This window comes from Sorex fumeus, unplaced genomic scaffold, assembly GCF_029834395.1.
Source record: "Sorex fumeus unplaced genomic scaffold, SorFum_2.1 ptg000123l, whole genome shotgun sequence".
Lineage (NCBI taxonomy): Eukaryota > Metazoa > Chordata > Mammalia > Eulipotyphla > Soricidae > Sorex > Sorex fumeus.
The window spans coordinates 6,271,122-6,290,503 of record NW_026606180.1 but is presented as its reverse complement, the minus strand read 5'-3'; the positions used below and the strand labels follow the sequence as shown (position 1 = coordinate 6,290,503).

General features: G+C 58.5%; 1 protein-coding gene across 1 annotated transcript in view; it reads left to right on the top strand.

Annotated features, from left to right (window-relative positions):
• Positions 1 to 19,382, top strand: part of RAB44 (RAB44, member RAS oncogene family) — a 37,656-nt gene that overhangs the window by 17,844 nt on the left and 430 nt on the right. Inside the window, exons 2-13 of the mRNA XM_056137341.1 lie at positions 2,419 to 2,530; positions 4,603 to 4,759; positions 5,440 to 5,586; positions 6,006 to 6,096; positions 6,813 to 6,908; positions 8,069 to 8,256; positions 8,888 to 9,136; positions 9,635 to 9,987; positions 13,290 to 13,371; positions 13,880 to 13,994; positions 15,455 to 15,556; positions 17,363 to 17,439. Of these exons, the coding sequence (XP_055993316.1) occupies positions 2,419 to 2,530; positions 4,603 to 4,759; positions 5,440 to 5,586; positions 6,006 to 6,096; positions 6,813 to 6,908; positions 8,069 to 8,256; positions 8,888 to 9,136; positions 9,635 to 9,987; positions 13,290 to 13,371; positions 13,880 to 13,994; positions 15,455 to 15,556; positions 17,363 to 17,439 (1,769 nt within the window). The remainder of the gene's footprint in view (positions 1 to 2,418; positions 2,531 to 4,602; positions 4,760 to 5,439; positions 5,587 to 6,005; positions 6,097 to 6,812; positions 6,909 to 8,068; positions 8,257 to 8,887; positions 9,137 to 9,634; positions 9,988 to 13,289; positions 13,372 to 13,879; positions 13,995 to 15,454; positions 15,557 to 17,362; positions 17,440 to 19,382) is intronic.

Here is a 19,382-nt window from a genome sequence, read left to right as displayed (position 1 = left end):
CTCCCGACCCTGTGCTCAGGGGTCATTTCTCTGGGAACCATCTGGGGTTTCCAGGTCAAATCTGAGTTGGCTCCGAGCAAGGCAAGTGCCCTGCCCACTCTCCTCTGTCTCTGCCCTCCATTTCTGCCACTTAAAAAATGCTAATTTAAATTTGTGTCGTCCCCCTACCACCGCCGTTGCTATTGTGGCTGTGATGACTGTGTGTGTGCGTGCGAGTGTGTATGTATGAGTTTATGTGAGTGTGCGTGAGTGTATGCGTGTGAGTGTGTGTATGAGTGTGAGTGTGAATGTGTGTGAGTATATATGAGTGAGTGTGGGTATGTGTGTGAGTGTGATTGTGTGAGTGTATGAGAGTGTGTGAGTGTGTGTACGTGTGAATGTGTGTACGTGTGAGTGTGTGTATGTGTGAGTGTGTATAAGTGTGTATGTGTAAGAGTGTCTGTGAGTGTGAGTGAATGAGTGTGAATATGTGAAAGTGTGTGAGTGTGTATGACTGTGAGTCTGAATATGTGAGTATGAGTGTGTGTTTATTTGAGTGTGTGAGTGCTAGTGTGTGTGAGTGTGAGTATGTGTGAGTGAGAGTGGGTACGTGTGTGTGAATGTGTGTGAGTATATATGAGTGAGTGTGGGTATGTGTGTGAGTGTGATTGTGTGAGTGTGTGAGTGTGTGTACGTGTGAGTGTGTGTAAGTGTGTATGTGTAAGAGTGTCTGTGAGTGTGAGTGAATGAGTGTGAATATGTGAAAGTGTGTGAGTGTGTATGACTGTGAGTCTGAATATGTGAGTATGAGTGTGTGTTTATTTGAGTGTGTGAGTGCTAGTGTGTGTATGTGAGTATGTGTGAGTGCGTGAGAGTGTGTGTGAACATGGGTGTGGGTGTGAGTGCATATGAGTGCTTGTAAGTGTGTATGAGCGCGAGTGTGTATGAATGTGAGTGTGTGAGTGTGTGTTTGCACACTCACCTGTGGCAGTGCTCATGGGGTTGCTCCTCACTCGGCTGCAGGGCTCACTGAGGGTTGCATTCTTCAGTCTCGGGCTTGCACAGGGCTCTCCAGGGTGTGTGCTCGTGGCTGCGGAATCTGAGGGTGCTTGCTGGATGTCACTGTGGTGCTCACTCACGCGCTCACAGGCCTTGGCTCCTGTGCATGTTCGAAGTGTTCACATCCTGTGAGCGCTGCTCACACACACCTGACATTGACTGTGGGGCCGGGAATCGCACATAGCAGGACTGCGAGAGACAAACAGCAGAGCTGTCAGCAACATGCTCTGTGCATGTGGGACATCAGGGATTTGAACTCAAGACCACATGCTTGTGAGGCTGTAATGCAGGTGCTCTCAGTCACTGGACTGTTCCTCTGGCGCCTTTACCTTTTCCCGTCAGGGACAGGAATTTAACCCAGGATGTCACCTATCTGCAAGCTATGTTCTTCATGGCCAGTCGCCTCCCAGCCCCTTCTGTCTTTTGTGAAGACACATACACAGCAAGCAGTAAAGGCCTCGGGGCTGGAGCGATAGCACAGCGGGTAGGGCGTTTGCCTTGCACGCGGTCCATCCGGGTTTGATTCCCAGCATCCCATGTGGTCCCCTGAGCACCGCCAGGAGTGATTCCTGAGTGCAGAGCCAGGAGTAACCTCTGTGCATCGCCAGGTGTGACCCAAAAAAGCTAAAAAAAAAAAATAAGTAAAGGCCTCAAGTTGCAGAGATAACATGCTTTGCAGGCAGAAGGTCTGTGTCCAGCCCCCAGCACCACACACTCCCAAGCATGGCCGAATATGACTCCCAGGCACGAGCGCTTGATGGCCGCTGGGTGTGGTCCTACGCAGAATCAGCCTTAAAGGCCGTTCCTGAGCATCAGCCTGGACTCAGCCGCTTCCAGCCGCAGTCAGAAACAAGAACAGAAATGTGAAGTCAGTCAGCCCGCATCCCAAGGAGCTGTTCTTCCCAGGGAGCATAAGACTCTTTCTGTTTGTTGGTTTTGTTTTTCGGACCACACCTGAAGAGCTCGGGGCTTACTCCTGACTCTGTGCTCGGGTGAAAGTGGGGTCGGCTGAGTTGAACGCAAGTGCCTTAACTCCTGCACTAACTGTCCAGTCCCCGGCTGGCCATAGGTCTTTGGGGGTTATTCCTTCCAGCAGACAAAAATGACTAGTTTCTCTCCTGGACAAAACTTGCAAGTTAGCCTCCAACTTCACCCAGTCTGGGGGTTAGTTAGTTCCCTCCTGGGCTGCAGGGACGTGTGCTCTGCTGCAGGGATGCGGGTTCCAGCACATTCTGGGAGGGGCGCTGCTCTCCTCCTGGGGCTGGAGCAAGGGGGCACTAGACTGGGAGCAGAGGGGGCAGGTTCTGAGAGGGTATCAGGGTGAAGCAGGCCACCGCCTCCCGCAGTGGGAAGACAAGCAAGTCCTTGACTTCCCTGCAGGTGGCCAAGTTCAGCTTCCTGGGCAGCGAGGAGGCGCCTGAGAGGATCTTCGACTGGGTGGACACGGAGCAGCAGGGACGCCTCTCCCTGGATGAGTTCAGCTCCGGGCTGGGTATGCAGGGGGGAGGGGAAACAGGGCGGGACGGGGGGGGGGGGGGCCGGGGCAGGGCCGGGGCCGAGGCAGGGCGGCCAGAAGGCTTCAGTGACCCCTCAGCAGCAGGTGGAGGCAGGGCTGGGGGCTCCAGCCCAGCCTACCCTGTTGCCCCCTACCAGCCAGAGCAGCTTGGTGCTGGGAGTCTCCAACTCCGGATCAGCCTCACTTTACTTTCTGATGCTTAACTTTGTCTTCTCCCCGACAAGAATAGTTTCTCTTGAGTGAGAGGTTAAGCCCCCTTCTTTCCTTTTGTAAAAAAGTAACCACGTCTGGGGCTGGAGCGAAAGCAGAGCGGGTAGGGCGTTCGCCTTTCATGTGGCCGACCCGGATTCGATTCCCAGCATCCCGTAGGGTCCCCTGAGCACCGCCAGGAGTAATTCCTGAGCGCAGAGCCAGGATAAACCCCTGTGCATTGCCAGGTGTGACCCAAAAAGCAGGGGGAAAAAAAGTAATCATGTCAGACCGAAAAGAGAGCACTGCAGGGAGGGCGCGAGCCTGCCTGCTGCAGCCAACCAGGCCCTGTGCCAGGCACACCACAGGGTCCCCGAGCCCTGCCAGAGAGACCCCGGAGCACAGAGCCAGGAGTGACCCAAGCACAACAATAGTAATAATCACAATTCATGCCATTCATGCATTAAATATTATTTGGGGTTAAACATTTTCTTTCTCCCTTTCCTCTTCTCTCTCTCTCTCTCTCTCTCTCTCTCTCTCTCTCTCTCTCTCTTTCTCTCTCTCCTTTCTTCCTTCTCTCTCTCTTCATTCCTGTTCCTCTGCTTCCTCTGTTCATTGGTGGGCTGGGAGTGGGCGGTCACACACTTAGCTGTTGTGCCAAGACCCCAAGCAGCAGAGCTGCTGGGTTGGCCTCAGGCTGAGGCCTGCACTGGAATCAAACTCAGCCCCATGCTCGCGAGCTTTGCTCTGAGCTTTCCCTGGGCACTGCCCGGCTCTCTCATTCTGGAGTGCTCTGGCCTTGTTTCTGCAGGCCCTGGGGAGCAGCAGAGGCATCTATTTAATTGTGTGTGGTGGGTAGTGGTGGGGTCCAAGTCCCAGCGACAGGGCAGACCCAGGGGCCACGGAACCACCTCTCACCCGGGTGCTTTATCAGAGTCCCACTCAGAGACATCTCCAAGCCCGATGAGCTTCTCCAAGTTCGGGTGACGACAGAGCGGGAGGCCAGGGAGCCCCGGGCATGTTTGGGGCCCTCCCAGGAGGCAGCTCTGGCCTTAGGATAAGTGGACAGGAGTCGGGGCCTCAAACAGCGACTGGTGGTGGTGGAGGGCAGAAGGAGCCTGCTGTCAGCACAGCCCAGAGGCCACCTTTGAGCCTGGGTCCACACCACTGCCTGTGGGACACACACGCCAAACCCTTTTCCTCCAAACTCTGCCAGCCTGAGAGCCCCCTACCTGGTCTGACCTCAGGGCCTTTGCATGCGCTGCTCTTTGTCTGGAATGAGCTTCTCAAACCAACAGAGGCCCTTCTCGTTGCTTTCATCTAGGCTCTTATCACACCTCCTCAGGTGCCCCCTGACACCCCCTCACTAAATATCTCTGACTCTCATTAAATATCTCTGACCCTCATAAATATCTCTGACTCTTATGAAATATTTCCCTAACCCTCACTCTGACCCTTGCCGAATACCTCTACCTCTCACTGAATATCTCCCCAACCCTCACTAAGTATCTCTGCCCCTTACTAAATATCTCTGACCCACAGAAGTATCTCTGACCCCCACAAAATAGCTCCCCTCACTAAATACCACCCGTCATTAAGTATTTCCCTACCCACACTATCTCCCTGGCCTTCATTGGGTATCTCTGACCCTCAAATGTATCTCTGACTCTCACTCAATATTTCCTCAGTGACTGAGCGAAGGCTCTTCACCGGCCTTGGGAGGTGCTGCGGTTTCCGTATCACGGGCAGTACGAGGTCCCCAAGGCCCAAGACTGCTGCCGGGGGGGCTCCCGAGGCCGGTGAGGTGGCCAGCAGGCTAGCTGCAGGGAGTCACCCACGCCCCTCCCCCCGTCCTGCAGAGAGCATCCTTGGCTCCCTCGAGAGCTCCCCAGGGCTCCACAGACGGAGGACCCGGGTGCCCCTGCCCCATGGCCCGGGGCCTGAGGAGGCTGACGCCCAGAAGGAGATGTTCTCTGCGTTCATGGAGCAGTGGGGCACCGGCACCTCGTTTCCCGAGTAAGACCAGCACCACGTGTGTCTGGGGCGTGTGGGGAGGCCTGCAGGCAGCGGTGGGCGCGGTGGGGGCGTCCCAGTAGATCTGAGCAAACTATGGCCAGCTGTTGGTGGCTGACCTCGGACCTCGCTGGCTGCAGCACAGGGTGTCCTGAGGTCCCCAGGGGAGGGGGCTTGCCTGCCAGGTCATCCCCCCACCCCAGCTGCCCACGGCTTAGCAAGCCGGTATGTCCGAAGAGCCGGGCTCAGCAGCAACAGTCCTGGGGAGCAGCACGGCCCCAGTTGAGGCTCCAGGCACCTGGTTCTAGGCTCATGGTACCCCCCCAACCCCCAATGTCCCTCTGACACTCCAGGCCTCGCCCGGTCTACTCTGGCCAGCTCGGAATGGGCCACCCACCCCACGGGGCCATGCGTGCCCTGGGCAGGGCCCTGTGCTGCGGGACCAGCCGGTGGGATGAGGGTCCGGGCTGGCTGGGTGGCAGGGATGGGGAGGTGGCTGGGGTTCAAGGAAGGAGAGGGCATGCCAGGAAGACTTTCCAGAGGAAGTGGCGTTTGAGTCGCGCCTTGCAGAGGGCGCCCTGCTCTTGGAGCGTCACGATGAAGACCACAGAGTGGGACACCCCCCACCCCACCCTTCCTGGTCCCGCCTCGCGTCTGATCGCTGGCATTCCCTCAATCCCCAGCGAGGCCGAGGTGTGGCCGCTCTGGCAGAAACTAAGGCAGGAGGAGGCCCCGCTGGCCGGCAACCTGGAGGGCTTCCTGGCCACCATGAACAGCCGCCTGCAGGAGGCTCGGGATGACAAGGAGGTTCTGGAGCTGGCCCTGAGGAAGTGAGTGGGGCCGGGACCCCCCGCATCCCGCCCGTGGCCGAGCTCAGTGCATCCCAGAGAACTCTGAGAGGATCCTCTGTACCCTGCAGGCCAGAGCTGAGACCCCCGTGCAAGACGAGCCACGGGGAGACTTGGGGGCCCTTGGGGGGGCGGGGCTGGGCATCGGGAGCTGGACCATGGTGGCTGCCACAGCCCAGAGTGCAGATGGCAGCGTCTCTGGGCCCTGGGGCAGGAGGCAGAGAGAGGAACGGGGCCGAGTGCCAGGACCTGGAGAACCAGCGTCACCCTGGGGATGGTTCTGAGTCAGCGAGGGGGTCCTGGGAGGCCAGAGGTAAACGTGAGTGAGTTAGAATGACAGATGTGACAATTCCCACTCTGAGGTGCTGAGGGACTTGGGGGTCCCGCCTCCCCCTTACCAGGTGTGACTCGGACCATCACCGCAAGGTGCAGCAGCTCTACGAGGAGATGGAACAGCAGCTCCACCAGGAGAAACAGCAGCTGCAGGCCAAGGTGGGACCCATGGACCTGCCCCCACGCCCCTCTGCACCCACCCCCTGCACCCCCCCCACACACCACACACACACACACACACACACGCCCACACGCCCTCTGCACCCGCCCGCACCCTGCACCACACATGCCCCCACGCCCCTCTGCGCCCACCCCCTGCACCACACACACACACACACACACACACACACCCCTCTGCGCCTGCCCCCTGCACCCCACCCTATGCCTGCATCGGTGCCCCACATGTACCAGCCCGCCCTACACTCGAAACCCACGTCCGTGGGTCCAACCCTCTCTGTCGTCTCTGCCAGCCAGCCCTGTGTGAGGGCAGAGGCCTGGGACAGTGTCTCGTGGCTCCCACCTGACACCTTGCTCGGAGAGGACAGCAGCCCCTGCCCCCACCCGAACTCCGCCCCCTGGGCCTCAGCCCCTAGTGCCACAGTCTAGGCCAGGCTTGTTTGCTCTGATGCCCCTTTTCAGAAAACAAACAAACCAACCAACCAACCAACCCACTCATCGGCCCCTGGGAAATCCACCTGCCTTGAGGGCACCCACAGGAAGTGACCCCGTCCCGTGCCCCAAATCATCTGGGCGATCCCTTCCTCCCAGTCGGGGAATCTGACTGGGGGGCCCAAGAGGAGCTGCCCCTAGAGCCCCCTCCCCGGGGAGGGGACATGACTCTCAGAGTCCGGGGTTGAGACCTCTCTGTCCCCCAGAGCGAGTCCCGGGACTTGGCCCTCAGCTCCCAGATGCAGGCCGCCCTGGAGGCCAAGGAGCGTGAGACGCAGCGGCTGGCCGAGGCCCAGAGAGAGGTGCGTGACCCCGCCAGGAGCCCCTCCGAGGACGCTGACCCCTCCCCCGAGTCAGGCTGCGGCCCGGGCACAGGGCGGACCCTGTGAGCGGCACTTGGAAAGCGGAGGACACCTCGGTCTCTGAGATGGGGCGGAGTGTGTGTGTGTGGGCGTGTGTGAGTGTGTGTGTGGGAGGATATGTGTGTATGTGAGAGTGTGAGTGTGTGTGAGCATATGTGTGGGAGAGAATATGTGTATGTGAGTGCATGTGTGGGAGAGAATGTGTGTGAGAGTGTGTGTGAATGTCCGTGAGTGTGTGTGTGTATGTGATCATGTGAGTTGTGTGAGTGTATGTTTGTGTGAGCGTGTGAGAAGTGTGTGCGTGTGAGCATGTGTGTGAGACTGTGAGTGAATGTGTCTTTGTGAGTGTAAAGGTTATGTGTGAGTGTGTGGGTGTGTGCATGTGGTGTGAGTGTGTGTGTTTGGGGGGGGAGGCTACGCTTCTCCTGGGTCCCAGGCCAGGACTCTGCTCTTCCTGCTCCCTGTCTCCTCCGTGGGGCAGGTTCGGCCTCCCTTGTACCTCCCCACCTGCAGGGGTCCCGTGAGGTCAGAAAAGGGGAACCACTTGCGGTTGGGGACTCTGGGCCCAGCAGATGTGGGGGGGCTGGAACCTCGCCGACGGCACCCACGTCCTCCTGGGCTGGTCTCCCATACCCTCGGCCTCGGTTTCTCTCTCGTGCAAAGGAGGGTGAGCTCGTGCCTCGGGAGGCAGTGGCTGGGTGAGGCCAGCGATTGGGGTCTGACCAAGGGGAACTGGGACAATGACCAGAGTCGGCGATGACCGGGGGGGGGGGGGGGCGGAGGGGCCGCAGTGCCAGGCCCGGGGGGAGTGCGTGGTGGGAGACCTGGGCAGGGAGTGGGACTCCGGGAACCCGGCCTGCTCGGCACTGCCCATGGTGAGCACCCTGTGAGAGCACCCTGTGAGAGCACCCTGGGGGTGGGGGCTCGGAATCCTCAGGTCCTGGGGCGTCTGCTCCCCCAAATGCCACACCCCCCGCACCGGACACTCGGCATACGGGGCCCGACCCTCCTCTGTCCCCCGCGGAGCCCCCGACCCCCCTTAGCCCCCGTGGGTGCTCGCCTCAGGCCTCAGGCCTCAGGCCTCTGCACACCCCTTACAGCTGGAGGCCCGGATGCAGCAGCTCAGCGCCTCTCAGCAGCAGGCCAGCTCCGAGCAGCGGCAGCTCCAGGAGGCCGAGCGTGACCTGGCCAGGCATCTGGAAGAGGTGCAGGGGCAGCTGCAGGTGACCAGGAGGCAACTGACCACCTCCAGGGGCCATGTGTCCTGGCAGATGGAGGAGAAACAGAGGCAAGAGGCTGCCAGCTCCAAGCGGGGCGTGGGGAACGGGGCTCCCGGGGGAGGAGGAGTCTCGGGGCTCCTGGGGGACAGGGAGTCTGGGGGCTCCTGCAGGGTCAGCATCCAGTACAGAGGGTCTCCCTCTTTCCTCAAAACCACACTGCCAGGATCAGGGTTCATATGCCCATTCCTCCAGACTAGGAAACTGAGGCCCCGAGTGGGGAATGTCTCCCCTCAAGATCTAGGGGGTGCCGGGGGCTGGAGCGAGAGCACAGCAGGTAGGGCGCTTGCCTTGCATGCGGTTGACACGGGTTCGATTCCCAGCATCCCAAATGGGGTCCCCTGAGCACCGCCAGGGGTAATTCCTGAGTGCAGAGCCAGGAGTAACCCCTGTGCATCGCCGGGTGTGACCCAAAAAGCAAAAAGCAAAAAAAAAAAAAAAAAAAAAGACCTTGGTGGTGCCTCAGAGGAGTGGGATGGGCCAGTGGGTATAGGAAGGCTTCCTGGAGGAGGTGAGGCTCACAGAGGCTTTGGAGCACGGGCAGGCTTCCGTGAGCATTTGGCTGGCCAGGTGGGACTGCCTGAGTCCACTAGGGTGTGTCCCCACCGCCACCTCCCTCCCCCACCCCCATGCTCTTTGCAGGGACCCTGGAGCAGGCGAGCGACAGGCCGCAACCCCTCAGGAGGTGTCCCCTGTGGAGGCACCCTTGCCCGGGGTGTTTGGGGACAACGAGGACTGGGAGCAGCTCCTGGGCAGCTTCAGTGCCCCCGAAGGAGCCCTGCAGATCTGCTGGAGCCCACCCCCGAGCCCTGCCAGCCCCTCCGCGCCCCGCGTGGTCAGGCAGATCTCCATTTCCGAGGCCCAGGCTCTGCCCTGCACCCAGGGCCCACCGTCAGAGCCCCCTGGGGGGACTTCCCAGGCCCAGGGAGGGGAAGAAAAGGGCTCCCCTGGGCAGGAGGGGGAGCCGCGGCCCAGCCCAAGGCTCCCGGGGGCCCCCACAGAGGAGTCGGGGCTCCTGGCGCCCGATGCCAGACCCCAGGATGATAGGGAGGCACCCCCGGCCCTGAGCCCGGCCTCACCCCCGGATGACAGGGACCCCTCCCCGCCGAGAGAGGTGGTCCCCCTGCACCCACACCCAGAGCCTGCAGCGCTCACCCCAAAGCTGGCTGGGCAATCCCTGGACCTCCCCGGGGGCCTGGGGCTGGAGCTGGTCAGTCCCGGGGGTCAGGAGGACCCCTCAGGGGAGCAGACAGACCCCTGTGGCCAGACTCCCAGGCAGGGGCTAGAGAGAGAGGGGGCAGCCCCACAGGGACAGCGCCTCAGCCCCCCGCAGGGCCTGGACATGGGGGGCACAGAATCCCCCCAGCCTGTTCCCCTCCCCTCCGGCAGACCCCCTGCTCGGGCAGAGGTGGAAGGCCCTGCTGTCCCCCAAGGCGCTCGGTCCCAGGAGCTGACCCCCAGGCTCCCTGCTGTTGCCGAGACAAGAGCCCTGCCCGGGCCCGCACGCATAGCTGCTGGCACCGAGGGAGACAGACGTCCCCCGGAGTCCAAGCCGGAAGACCCCGGGACGACGGGCTCCGTGGGGCAGACGGGGCAGAAGCCATCCACAGGGGCCACCCCGGGGACTGACCCCGACCACGTCTTCCATGTCGTCTTCCTGGGAGACTCGAGCGTCGGCAAGACTTCCTTCCTGCACCTGCTGCATCACGATCGCATCCCCTCCGGGCTGACAGCCACCGTGGGTAAGGGGCCGGGAGAGGGCGCGGGGACACAGGCCCAGGCAGGCCCGGCGCCAGCCACCCCGAACAAGCAAGCGACAGCTCTGCCCTGGCCCTGGGCCCCCGCGTTCGCCATTATTTTATATGGGCATAATCTTCCTATTTGACTAATTATCCCTAATTACAGGTAATTTGCTTTTTCTGCGTTGATCTGATTAGCTTATAATGTGCCCATCAACAAAGCACCCTGCAATTTAGGTACCAGAGCTGTTTGATGATGAAACACTCCAGTCTCCACCGCGTGGCCCCGGGCAGGCCCTGGCAGGGCCCCTGCAGGCCAGACTCGTGGGACCAGCCCCAAGCGGCAGGACGCTGCCTCGGGCGTATGCTCTAGAGGTCTCTGGCAGCTTGTGGGAAGTTAGACGTGCAGGGAACTGGGTTCGGGTCCCAGAGCTGCCGCTCACTAGCGGGATGAAGGTGGGCAGCCTCCCTCACCCCGCGGAGCCCGGTGGTCCCGGCGGCCGGGGACAGTGACTGGCACCAAGCTCCCGCGTGAGCTCCAGGAACCCCTGTGCTGGTGGCTCTCATCACTATTACGGGCGCCGGTTCATTAATGCCAGAGTTAGGGCTGCAAATGACCTGAGCCCAAGCCATGCTCCTCTCCCTAAGGAGACAGGGCACCAGAAACAGCATGCTCGTGGGAGGAGGCGAAACCTGTCGAGGGAAGCAGACAGTGTGTGTGTGTGTGTGGGGGGGGTCTGTCTGGGGCTCTCCAGGGTGCATGCTAACGAGGAGTGAGGGGCAGTTCTCCTCCAAGACCCCCCCTGCAGTGACTTCCCCAAATGTCCTCTGCCCGAGAACCCACGCACACTGGCAGAGCTTTTAGAAATGCAGGGGCTTCAGGCACTGGAGTGATAGAACAGTGGGGAGGATGCACTTGTCTTGCATGTGTCAGACCCAGGTTCCATCCCTGGCATCCCATGTGGTCCCCTGAGTTCCCCCAGGAGTGACCCCTGAGTGCAGAGTCAGGGGTAAACCCTGAGCATCATCAGATGTGGTCCCCAAAACAAAGAAAACAAAACAAAACACAAAAACAAAAAAAAGTGAAGGGGGGGCCCAGAGAGTTTATACAGCTTGCCTTGCACCTCCCAGACCTGGGTTCCGCCCGTCCTGGGTTAGCTGGCACCAAGCTCACGGGACAAGTTCTCAGGAAAGACTTGTGATGTTTTCATTGTTATTATTACAACAGTGAGCCCTGAGCACAGAGCCAGGAGTAAGCCCTGAGCACTGCTGGGTGTGCTCCCCCAGATACAGGATCTTCAGAAGGGGGGGACCCCATCCTATGGCAGGCCTGGCCTGATGTCACCAGGGCCACAGGACCTGTAAAGCCATCACTAACCAATCACCTACAGGGAGGCAGACTTCCCACAGGCCTGTCCTTCCCCTGTCGGGCGAGAGAGAATGCAGCCTTCCTGCATATGATGAAAACTTGATTCCGGACCATAACTGCCATTTCTTCCTTGCTAGGGATAATGGTCATTTGTACCAATGTTGTACTGACGTTGAAGGCTACGCCTTATTGTCCATCCCTGAGCGTCAGCACATGGCAGAAAGTCTCCACAGAAGAGATTAGCTTATAATGTGCCCATCAACAAAGCAAGCCTGGGCTCTGCAGGCCAGCGAGGCTCAAGGTCTGGTCCAGCTCAGCTCGCTGCCCCGTGCTGGCTGTCATCCATCTGGCATGACTCACTGTGGCCGCCCACCCCCCAGCCCTCTCCCATAGAGGTGGAGGGTCTGGGGCGGGGGACGAGCAGAGCAGAGTGGGGATTCTCTTGGATGCATTTGGTGTGACTTTTCCATTTCTCTTCCCATTGCGAAGAAGATGTGATGACTGGATCCAGTTTCTTTTTTGTTTGTTTTTTTTGCTTTTTGCTTTTTGGGTCACACCCAGCGATGCTCAGGGGTTACTCCTGGCTCTGCGCTCAGGAATTACTCCTGGAGGTTCTCTGGGGACCGTATGGGATGCTGGGAATCGAACCTGGGTCGGCCGCGTGCAAGGCAAACACCCTACTTGCTGTGCTATCACTCCAGCCCCTGGATCCAGTTTCTTGGACTGGCTGGCCCTCGCCGCCCCCCCGCACTCACAAACAGGCCTAAGCTCCCCACAGCCCCACAGTCTCGCCTCCTGGGGGGCTCAGCATCGCCCCCTTCCTGAGGCTGCTTAGGCAAAATCACAGACTCAGGACAGAGGCGGGTGATTTTCCCAGCAGGCTGCCTGGCTGTGGGTGGGTGGTGGGTTAAGGAGGGGAGGGAAAGGGGGAGTCGTGGCGGAGTGGGGTGTGAGAACACCCAGGGGTACTTGCTGGGCTTCGCCAGGGGCTCTGAGTCTCCTCAGAGGCTGAGTGTGAGCCCTGGGATTGGCTGGGTGAGAAGCCCTCAGAGGGTCCCGAAAGCCCCCACGCTGTGCTGAGTTTCTGCCTCCTACACTGGGGCAGCAGGAGAGTCATGGGGGTCCCCACTGAGTCCCTAGCTCAGGACTCAGATGAGAAGCCCGGTCCTGAGCTGGCCTGGGGCCTGTGAGGACTCTGTGGCTTCAGGAGAGAGGGTGGGCAGGAAGGCTGCTGGCTCTCAGGGCGTGAGCAGGCTCAAGCAGCTCACTCCTCCTCGCAGGGACGGTTTCAAATGACCCATGGTTGGGGTACCTCAGGGGTCATGTCTGGGCTCAGCCCAGGGAGGGATGCTTTCTTTTCTTTTCTTTTTTTTTTTTTTTTTTTTTTTGCTTTCTTGGGTCACACCCGGCGATGCACAGGGGTTACTTCTGGCTCTGCACTCAGGAGTTATTCCTGGCAGTGCTTGGGGGACCCTATGGGATGCTGGGAATCGAACCAGGGTCGGCCGCGTGCCAGGCAAACGCTTTACCCACTGTGCTATTGCTCCAGCACCCCCAGGGATGCTTTCAGAGGGCTTCAGGAGCATTTGTTTTGGAAGGGAAGGAGGTTTGGGTCACAGCTGTCCATGCTCGGGTCTCTCCTCCTCTGGCAGTGCTGGGGGCACCTTGAGTGGTGCCAGGGCGGAACGAGAGCTGGTGCCAGGCCGCAAGAGCACTAACCACTATCTCCCAGACTGAAAGGAAGTCATTCGGATTATCACCATTAATTCTATCTTTATCTTGTTCTTTTGTCTGGGGGCCACACATGACAGTGCCCAGGGGTCCATGTGGTGCCAGGAATTGGAGCCAGGGCCCCCCAGGTGCCCAGTGAGAGCGGGCTCCTTCTCGCCTTAGCAGGGTCCCCTTGAAAGCGGGCCTAACCCCTGCATGTGTCTAGGAGTCGACTTCCGGGTCAAGACCGTGCTGGTGGACAATGAGACCTTCGCACTGCAGCTCTGGGACACGGCCGGCCAGGAGAGGTAACGGGCCCTGCCTGAGCCACCTCGGGGACCTCGGGGGAGCAGCAGGGGTCCAGGTGGGGCAGCCCACCTAGAGTCAGAGCAGGCAGGAGACGCTGAGTGCCAAAGAGGACTGGCCGCCTCCCCAAAGGCCAGACGGTGTGGAGGACAGTCAGCTCCAGAGGGGGTGACGGGCCCCCAGCTGCTGGGGACAGTGTGCCCACTGCTCAGGTCCCCCTCCAGACTCCCGGGGCTCCCCCGCCCGCGCCCCTTGTGGATACTCATCCTCCTGCTATGCCCACATACGTCCCAGTGACCAGGGACCTAGCCTGGACCGTCCACGGGCGTAGAAGCCCACCGGCCCAGCGGTCCATGGTGGGTCTGCAGGAAAGGTGCCACTCGGGTTCAGAAAGCCCCCCAGCTCCCAGCACCGACCCCCCCAGGGTGCTGTAGCAGGAAGCATGCGTCCAGGAAGCCACTGAGAATGGGCCAGGCCCGTCCCAGCCCCGCCTCATGCTGCCCCGGGCAGGTACCACAGCGTGGCACACCACCTGCTCCGCAAGGCCGACGCGGCAGTACTCATGTACGACATCACCTCGTGGGACAGCTTCGCCCACGTGCGCTCCTGGCTCAGCTGCCTGCAGGTCAGCCCCGGGGGGTGCGCCCTCTTCCCCTTTCCTCCCGGGATCGCAAAGGACACAGGGGGGTGGCCGGGGTGGAGTCTCACAGTGCTCCCTCCCGGGCTGTGTCCCTCCTCCGTCTGGTGGTCGCCTCTTCCCCGCTCCGCGGCTGCTGTCGGGCTTCACAGCCGGGGGACGAGGCAGTCCCAGACCCTGCGCCCCCACATGGCATGCTGGGACTGAGCTTCCACACTGCAGCACCCGCAGGGCTGTGAAGGGAGACCAGAACTGCCTTTCTAGAAGGCTCTAATCTGGACGGAGAGATGCAGCAAGGAGCAGGGTAGGGTCCTGGAGGCAGAGCTGGGCTAGGGGCGGGCAGCACCTGGGTCTGAGTCCCAGCTCTGCCTCTCCAGCCCGGCGCCTGCCCATAGGACTTTGCTCTCTCTGACCGACTTCTCAGCAGCCTGCAGGGAGGCACTGTGAGAATTAGCAGAGGGAACTGCTTCCAGCTCAGCCCCAGGCATATCGTAAGCCCCTGGTACACAGAAATAAGAACTATAAATATTATCATTTATACTATTTATACTGGAGCGATAGCACAGCGGGTAGGGCGTTCGCCTTACAAGCGGCCAACGTGGCCAACCCGAGTTCGATTCCTTCGCCCCTCTCGGAGAGCCCGGCAAGCTACCGAGAGTATTCGATATGCCAGACACAGTAACAACAAAGTCTCCAATGGAGACGTTACTGGGCCCGCTCGAGCAAATCGACGATCAACGGGAGGGCCTTTACCTTTACCTTTACTATTTATACGGTCTATGGGGCGGAGTGATAGCACAGCGGTAGGGCATTTGCCTTGCACGCAGCCAACATGGCCGACACGAGTTCGATTCCTCCGCCCCTCTCGGAGATCCCGGCAAGCTACCGAGAGTATCTGCCCGCATGGCAGAGCCTGGCAAGCTCCCCGTGACGTATTCAATATGCCAGACACAGTAACAACAAAATCTCCAATGGAGACGTTACTGGGCCCACTCGAGCAAATCGATGAACAATGGGAGGACTGTGACTGTGACCGTGACCAATACGGTTTATATAAGTTTATGCATTATTATTTCCATATTAATTCCATATGAATGTATGATAATTAGAAGTAAAAACATTATGATGATCTTCATTATTACCTGAGAAACAAAGGAAATGAGCTAGGGCAGCCGGTGTAGTCCAGCGTGGGGTTGCTTGGCACAGGCAGGAAGAGAGAGGCTTAGGTAGAAGCAAATCCAGGAAGGCTTCCTGGAGGAGGCTCCCTCCGCAGTTCATTCTGAGAAGCAAGTGACACATCTGCAGGCAGAGTGGGGTGTGTGCCTGGTGAGTGTGGGTGCGTGATGGTGGTGTGGGGCCCAGCTCAGTCTTGGCAGGGTCCAATCTCCCCAGGCCTGGTAGGCTGCGGGCAGGGCCGTGTGTGGCTGAGGGAGGTGCTCTGTGTGCAGGAGGCTGGGTGCGACAGAGCGGCCATCCTTCTCCTGGGAAACAAGACGGACTGTGAGGAGGCTCGGCAGGTGCCCACGGAGGCGGGACAGCAGCTGGCCCAGGTGAGCGGCGGGTCCTGGACGGGACACCTCTCCCTGGGGGTGGTCAGTCAGTCCCCCTGACCTGGGCTGCTCAGAAGGTTCACATAGACACTGACGGCCCAGCCGATTTTGGTCGGACCCGGGTCTGTAAAGAACTGGGCCTCCAGGGTGAAAGGACTTAAAGGCTTCCCAAAATCCCCAATCTAGGCTTCACGTTATGTCTGGGCTCTGACTCACAGAACAGTCCTGATTCATTCCATCTTAGGCATCAAATCCTCACTCCCTGCGGTGTGATTCAACTGTGAATCTCACCTTTTAACTGCAGAGCTCGGGGGCCAGGGATGTGACTCAGGAGCAGAGCCCCTGTCTTGCACTCAGCTGACCCCAGCTCAACCCCCCAGAGCCACCTACGGTCCACTAAGCCCCCAGGAGTGATCGCCATGTGTGACCTCAAAACAAAATAAAAAAAAAGCACCCATAAAAACCACTACAGGGGCTGGAGTAGGGCGTTTGCCTTGCATGCGGTCAACCCAGGTTCGATTCCCAGCATCCCATGTGGTCCCCTGAGCACCGCCAGGAGTGATTCCTGAGTGCAAAGCCAGGAGTAGCCCCTGTGAATTGCCACGTGTGACTCAAAAAGCAAAACAAACACAAAAACAAGAAAAAAAAAAACAAAAAACAGAAAAACAGAAACAACTCCAAAGAGAATGATGGAAGGGAGACCCGCGTCACATGATAATCTAATGCATCTCTAGGACTTCCTTTGAGGTGTTACTTCCTAGAATGAACATTTGGAGGCGTTAAATGGTGGGAGTTCATTGCCTCCCACAGACAGGCATTGCCACCATGGCCTGGAACAACATTTAAGGGTGTGGACAAAATGCTCATAGCACAGGGACAGTCCAGAGAGCAGCTGGGAATCTGGGAAAGCTTGGGGTGATCCCCTGGTGCTGCCAACAGAGACAGGCCAGGTCACCCAGAACAGCCCCACCTCCCATGGAAGTGTCTGAAGAGGTCAGATGCCCACACCCGAAAGCTAGCGGCAGGGTCCCTAGTTTGTACTTAGACTGGACCATAGTTTTCAGTGATTCCCTCAATAAACATTTATGCAATTATAATCAACAAATTTCTTTCTTTTTTTTTCTTTAGATTTTTGAGTCATATCCTGCAATGCTCAGTGGTTACTCCTGGCTCTGTGCTCAGGAATCACTCCTGACAAGCTCAGAGGACCGTATGGAGATACCAGGGATTGATCCCACTGAGCCTCATGCAAGGCTAATGCCAGCCAGTCCCACCATCCTATCTCTCCGGCCCCTAAATTTTATTTGCTTCTTTAAAATATCCTTGGGCTGGGCTGGAGAGAGAGTACAGAGAACAGGGAGTTTGCCTTGACACAGCCAATCCGGGTTCAATTCCCAGCACCCATATGGTCCCCTGAGCCCCAATAGGAGTGAGCCCAGCCCTGGGCTCAGGCTGGGTTCCATCCCTGGCACTGCACAGTCCCCTGAGTCTCGCCAGGGGTGAACCCTCTGAGAACTAAGCCTGCAGTAGCCCCCACTCCCAGCACCTCTGGGTATAGCCCCCGATGGAAACAAAAGCCCTCAAAGGAGGCGGGGTGTGTCTTAGGTGGTCCTGGGTTCCCAGCATTCTACTCCTCCACTCCCTGGGGGAAACCGCTGGAGCGTCCCCCAGTAGAACATCCCCATGGACGTTTCCCCAGATCGAGGCTCAGCCTCCTCCCACCGGGGACTCTGAAGGTCAGGAGTGATCCGGGTGGTGCCCGGGCTGCCCGACCAGCACCCTCTCACAAGTCTCCCTCTGACGCAGGAGCTGGGCGCCACCTTCGGAGAGTGCAGTGCCACCCTGGGCCACAACATCCTGGAGCCCGTGGTGAGCCTGGCACGGTGAGTGCCCACGTCCCCGCCCACGCCTCAGCAGTCCTGGGAGCTCCTTCTAGAAAACTCCAGGGCACCAGCATGAGGGTTTCTGGGCAGGAAGCAGGTCCCACATACGTCCCGACTCAGTCACGCCAGTCTTACCCACCCCACTCCTCCTGGGGGCGCGTGGGGGCACAGACAGTCCCGCTCCTAGAGGCTTCCACTAGGCTTAGAAGAAAACCCAGAGCCCCTGAAATAAATGCTCTGCATTGTCCTGGTGCCACATCCCAGTTCACACACAAACACACACACAAACACACAGACTCACACACAGAGACACACACAGACACACACACACTCAGACACACACATAGATACACACAGACTCACACAGACACACAGAGACACACACACAGACTCAGACACACACATAGATACACACACAAACACACACAGACTCACACAGACACACACACTCAGACACACACATAGATACACACACAGACTCACAGACACACACAGAGACACTCACAGACTCAGACACACACATAGATACACACAGACTCACACAGACACACAGAGACACACACAGACTCAGACACACACATAGATACACACACAAACACACACAGACACACACACAAAGAGACACTCACAGACTCAGAGACACACATAGATACACACACAGACTCACACAGGCACACAGAGACACACACAGATTCAGACACACACATAGATACACACACAAACACACACAGACTCACACAGACACACACACTCAGACACACACATAGATATACACACAGACTCGCAGACACACACACAGAGACACTCACAGACTCAGACACACACATAGATACACACACAAACACACACAGATTCACACAGACACACACACTCAGACACACACATAGATATACACACAGACTCGCAGACACACACACAGAGACACTCACAGACTCAGACACACACATAGATACACACAAACACACACAGACTCACACAGACACACACACACTCAGACACAGACATAGATACACACACAGACTCGCAGACACACACAGAGACACTCACAGACTCAGACACACACATAGATACACACAAACACACACAGACTCACACAGACACACACACACTCAGACACACACATAGATACACACACAGACTCACAGACACACACAGAGACACTCACAGACTCAGACACACACATAGATACACACAGACTCACACAGACACACAGAGACGCACACAGACTCAGACACACACATAGATACACACACAAACACACACAGATTCACACAGACACACACAGACTCACACAGACACACATAGAGACACACATAGAGACACACAGACACACACACAGAGACACACAGGCACACACAGAGATACTCACAGACTCACAGACACACATAGACACAACAGAGATTCACATAGACACACATAGACACTCACAGACTCATCCAGACACACATCCACGGCGCACACTCAGGACCCTCCCTAGCCACCACACCTGCCACGGCGCTCTGGGCAGCTGTGATCACAGAATTGCGCAGCCCTCTGTGTGTTCCTAGCTCAGCCTCCTGGGACTGGCTCAGGTTCTCCCCTACGCAACACCCGGCCCCAGGCAGGGCACATGGTGGCCGAATGAATGAAGGAAGAATAAAGGATTGAATGGGGGCCAGAGCAATAGTACGGAGATTAGAGGCGCTTGTGTTGCATCTCATGGACCCTAGTTCAACTCCCTGGTACCGCACTTGGCCCCCCTCTGCCTAGAAGTCACATGAGAGCACGGAGCCAGGCATAGCCCCATCCCAAAAACTAGCAGAAGAATGAGTGGACGGCTAGAGGTTGGGCTGGCCTGGTCCGAGCCCCTTCTCTGTCAGGGTAGCGAGCCCCACCTCGCTGCACTTACACTTGCTCCCACCCGGACACCCTCTACAGAAAATATCCCCTGGGCTGCAGGTCTC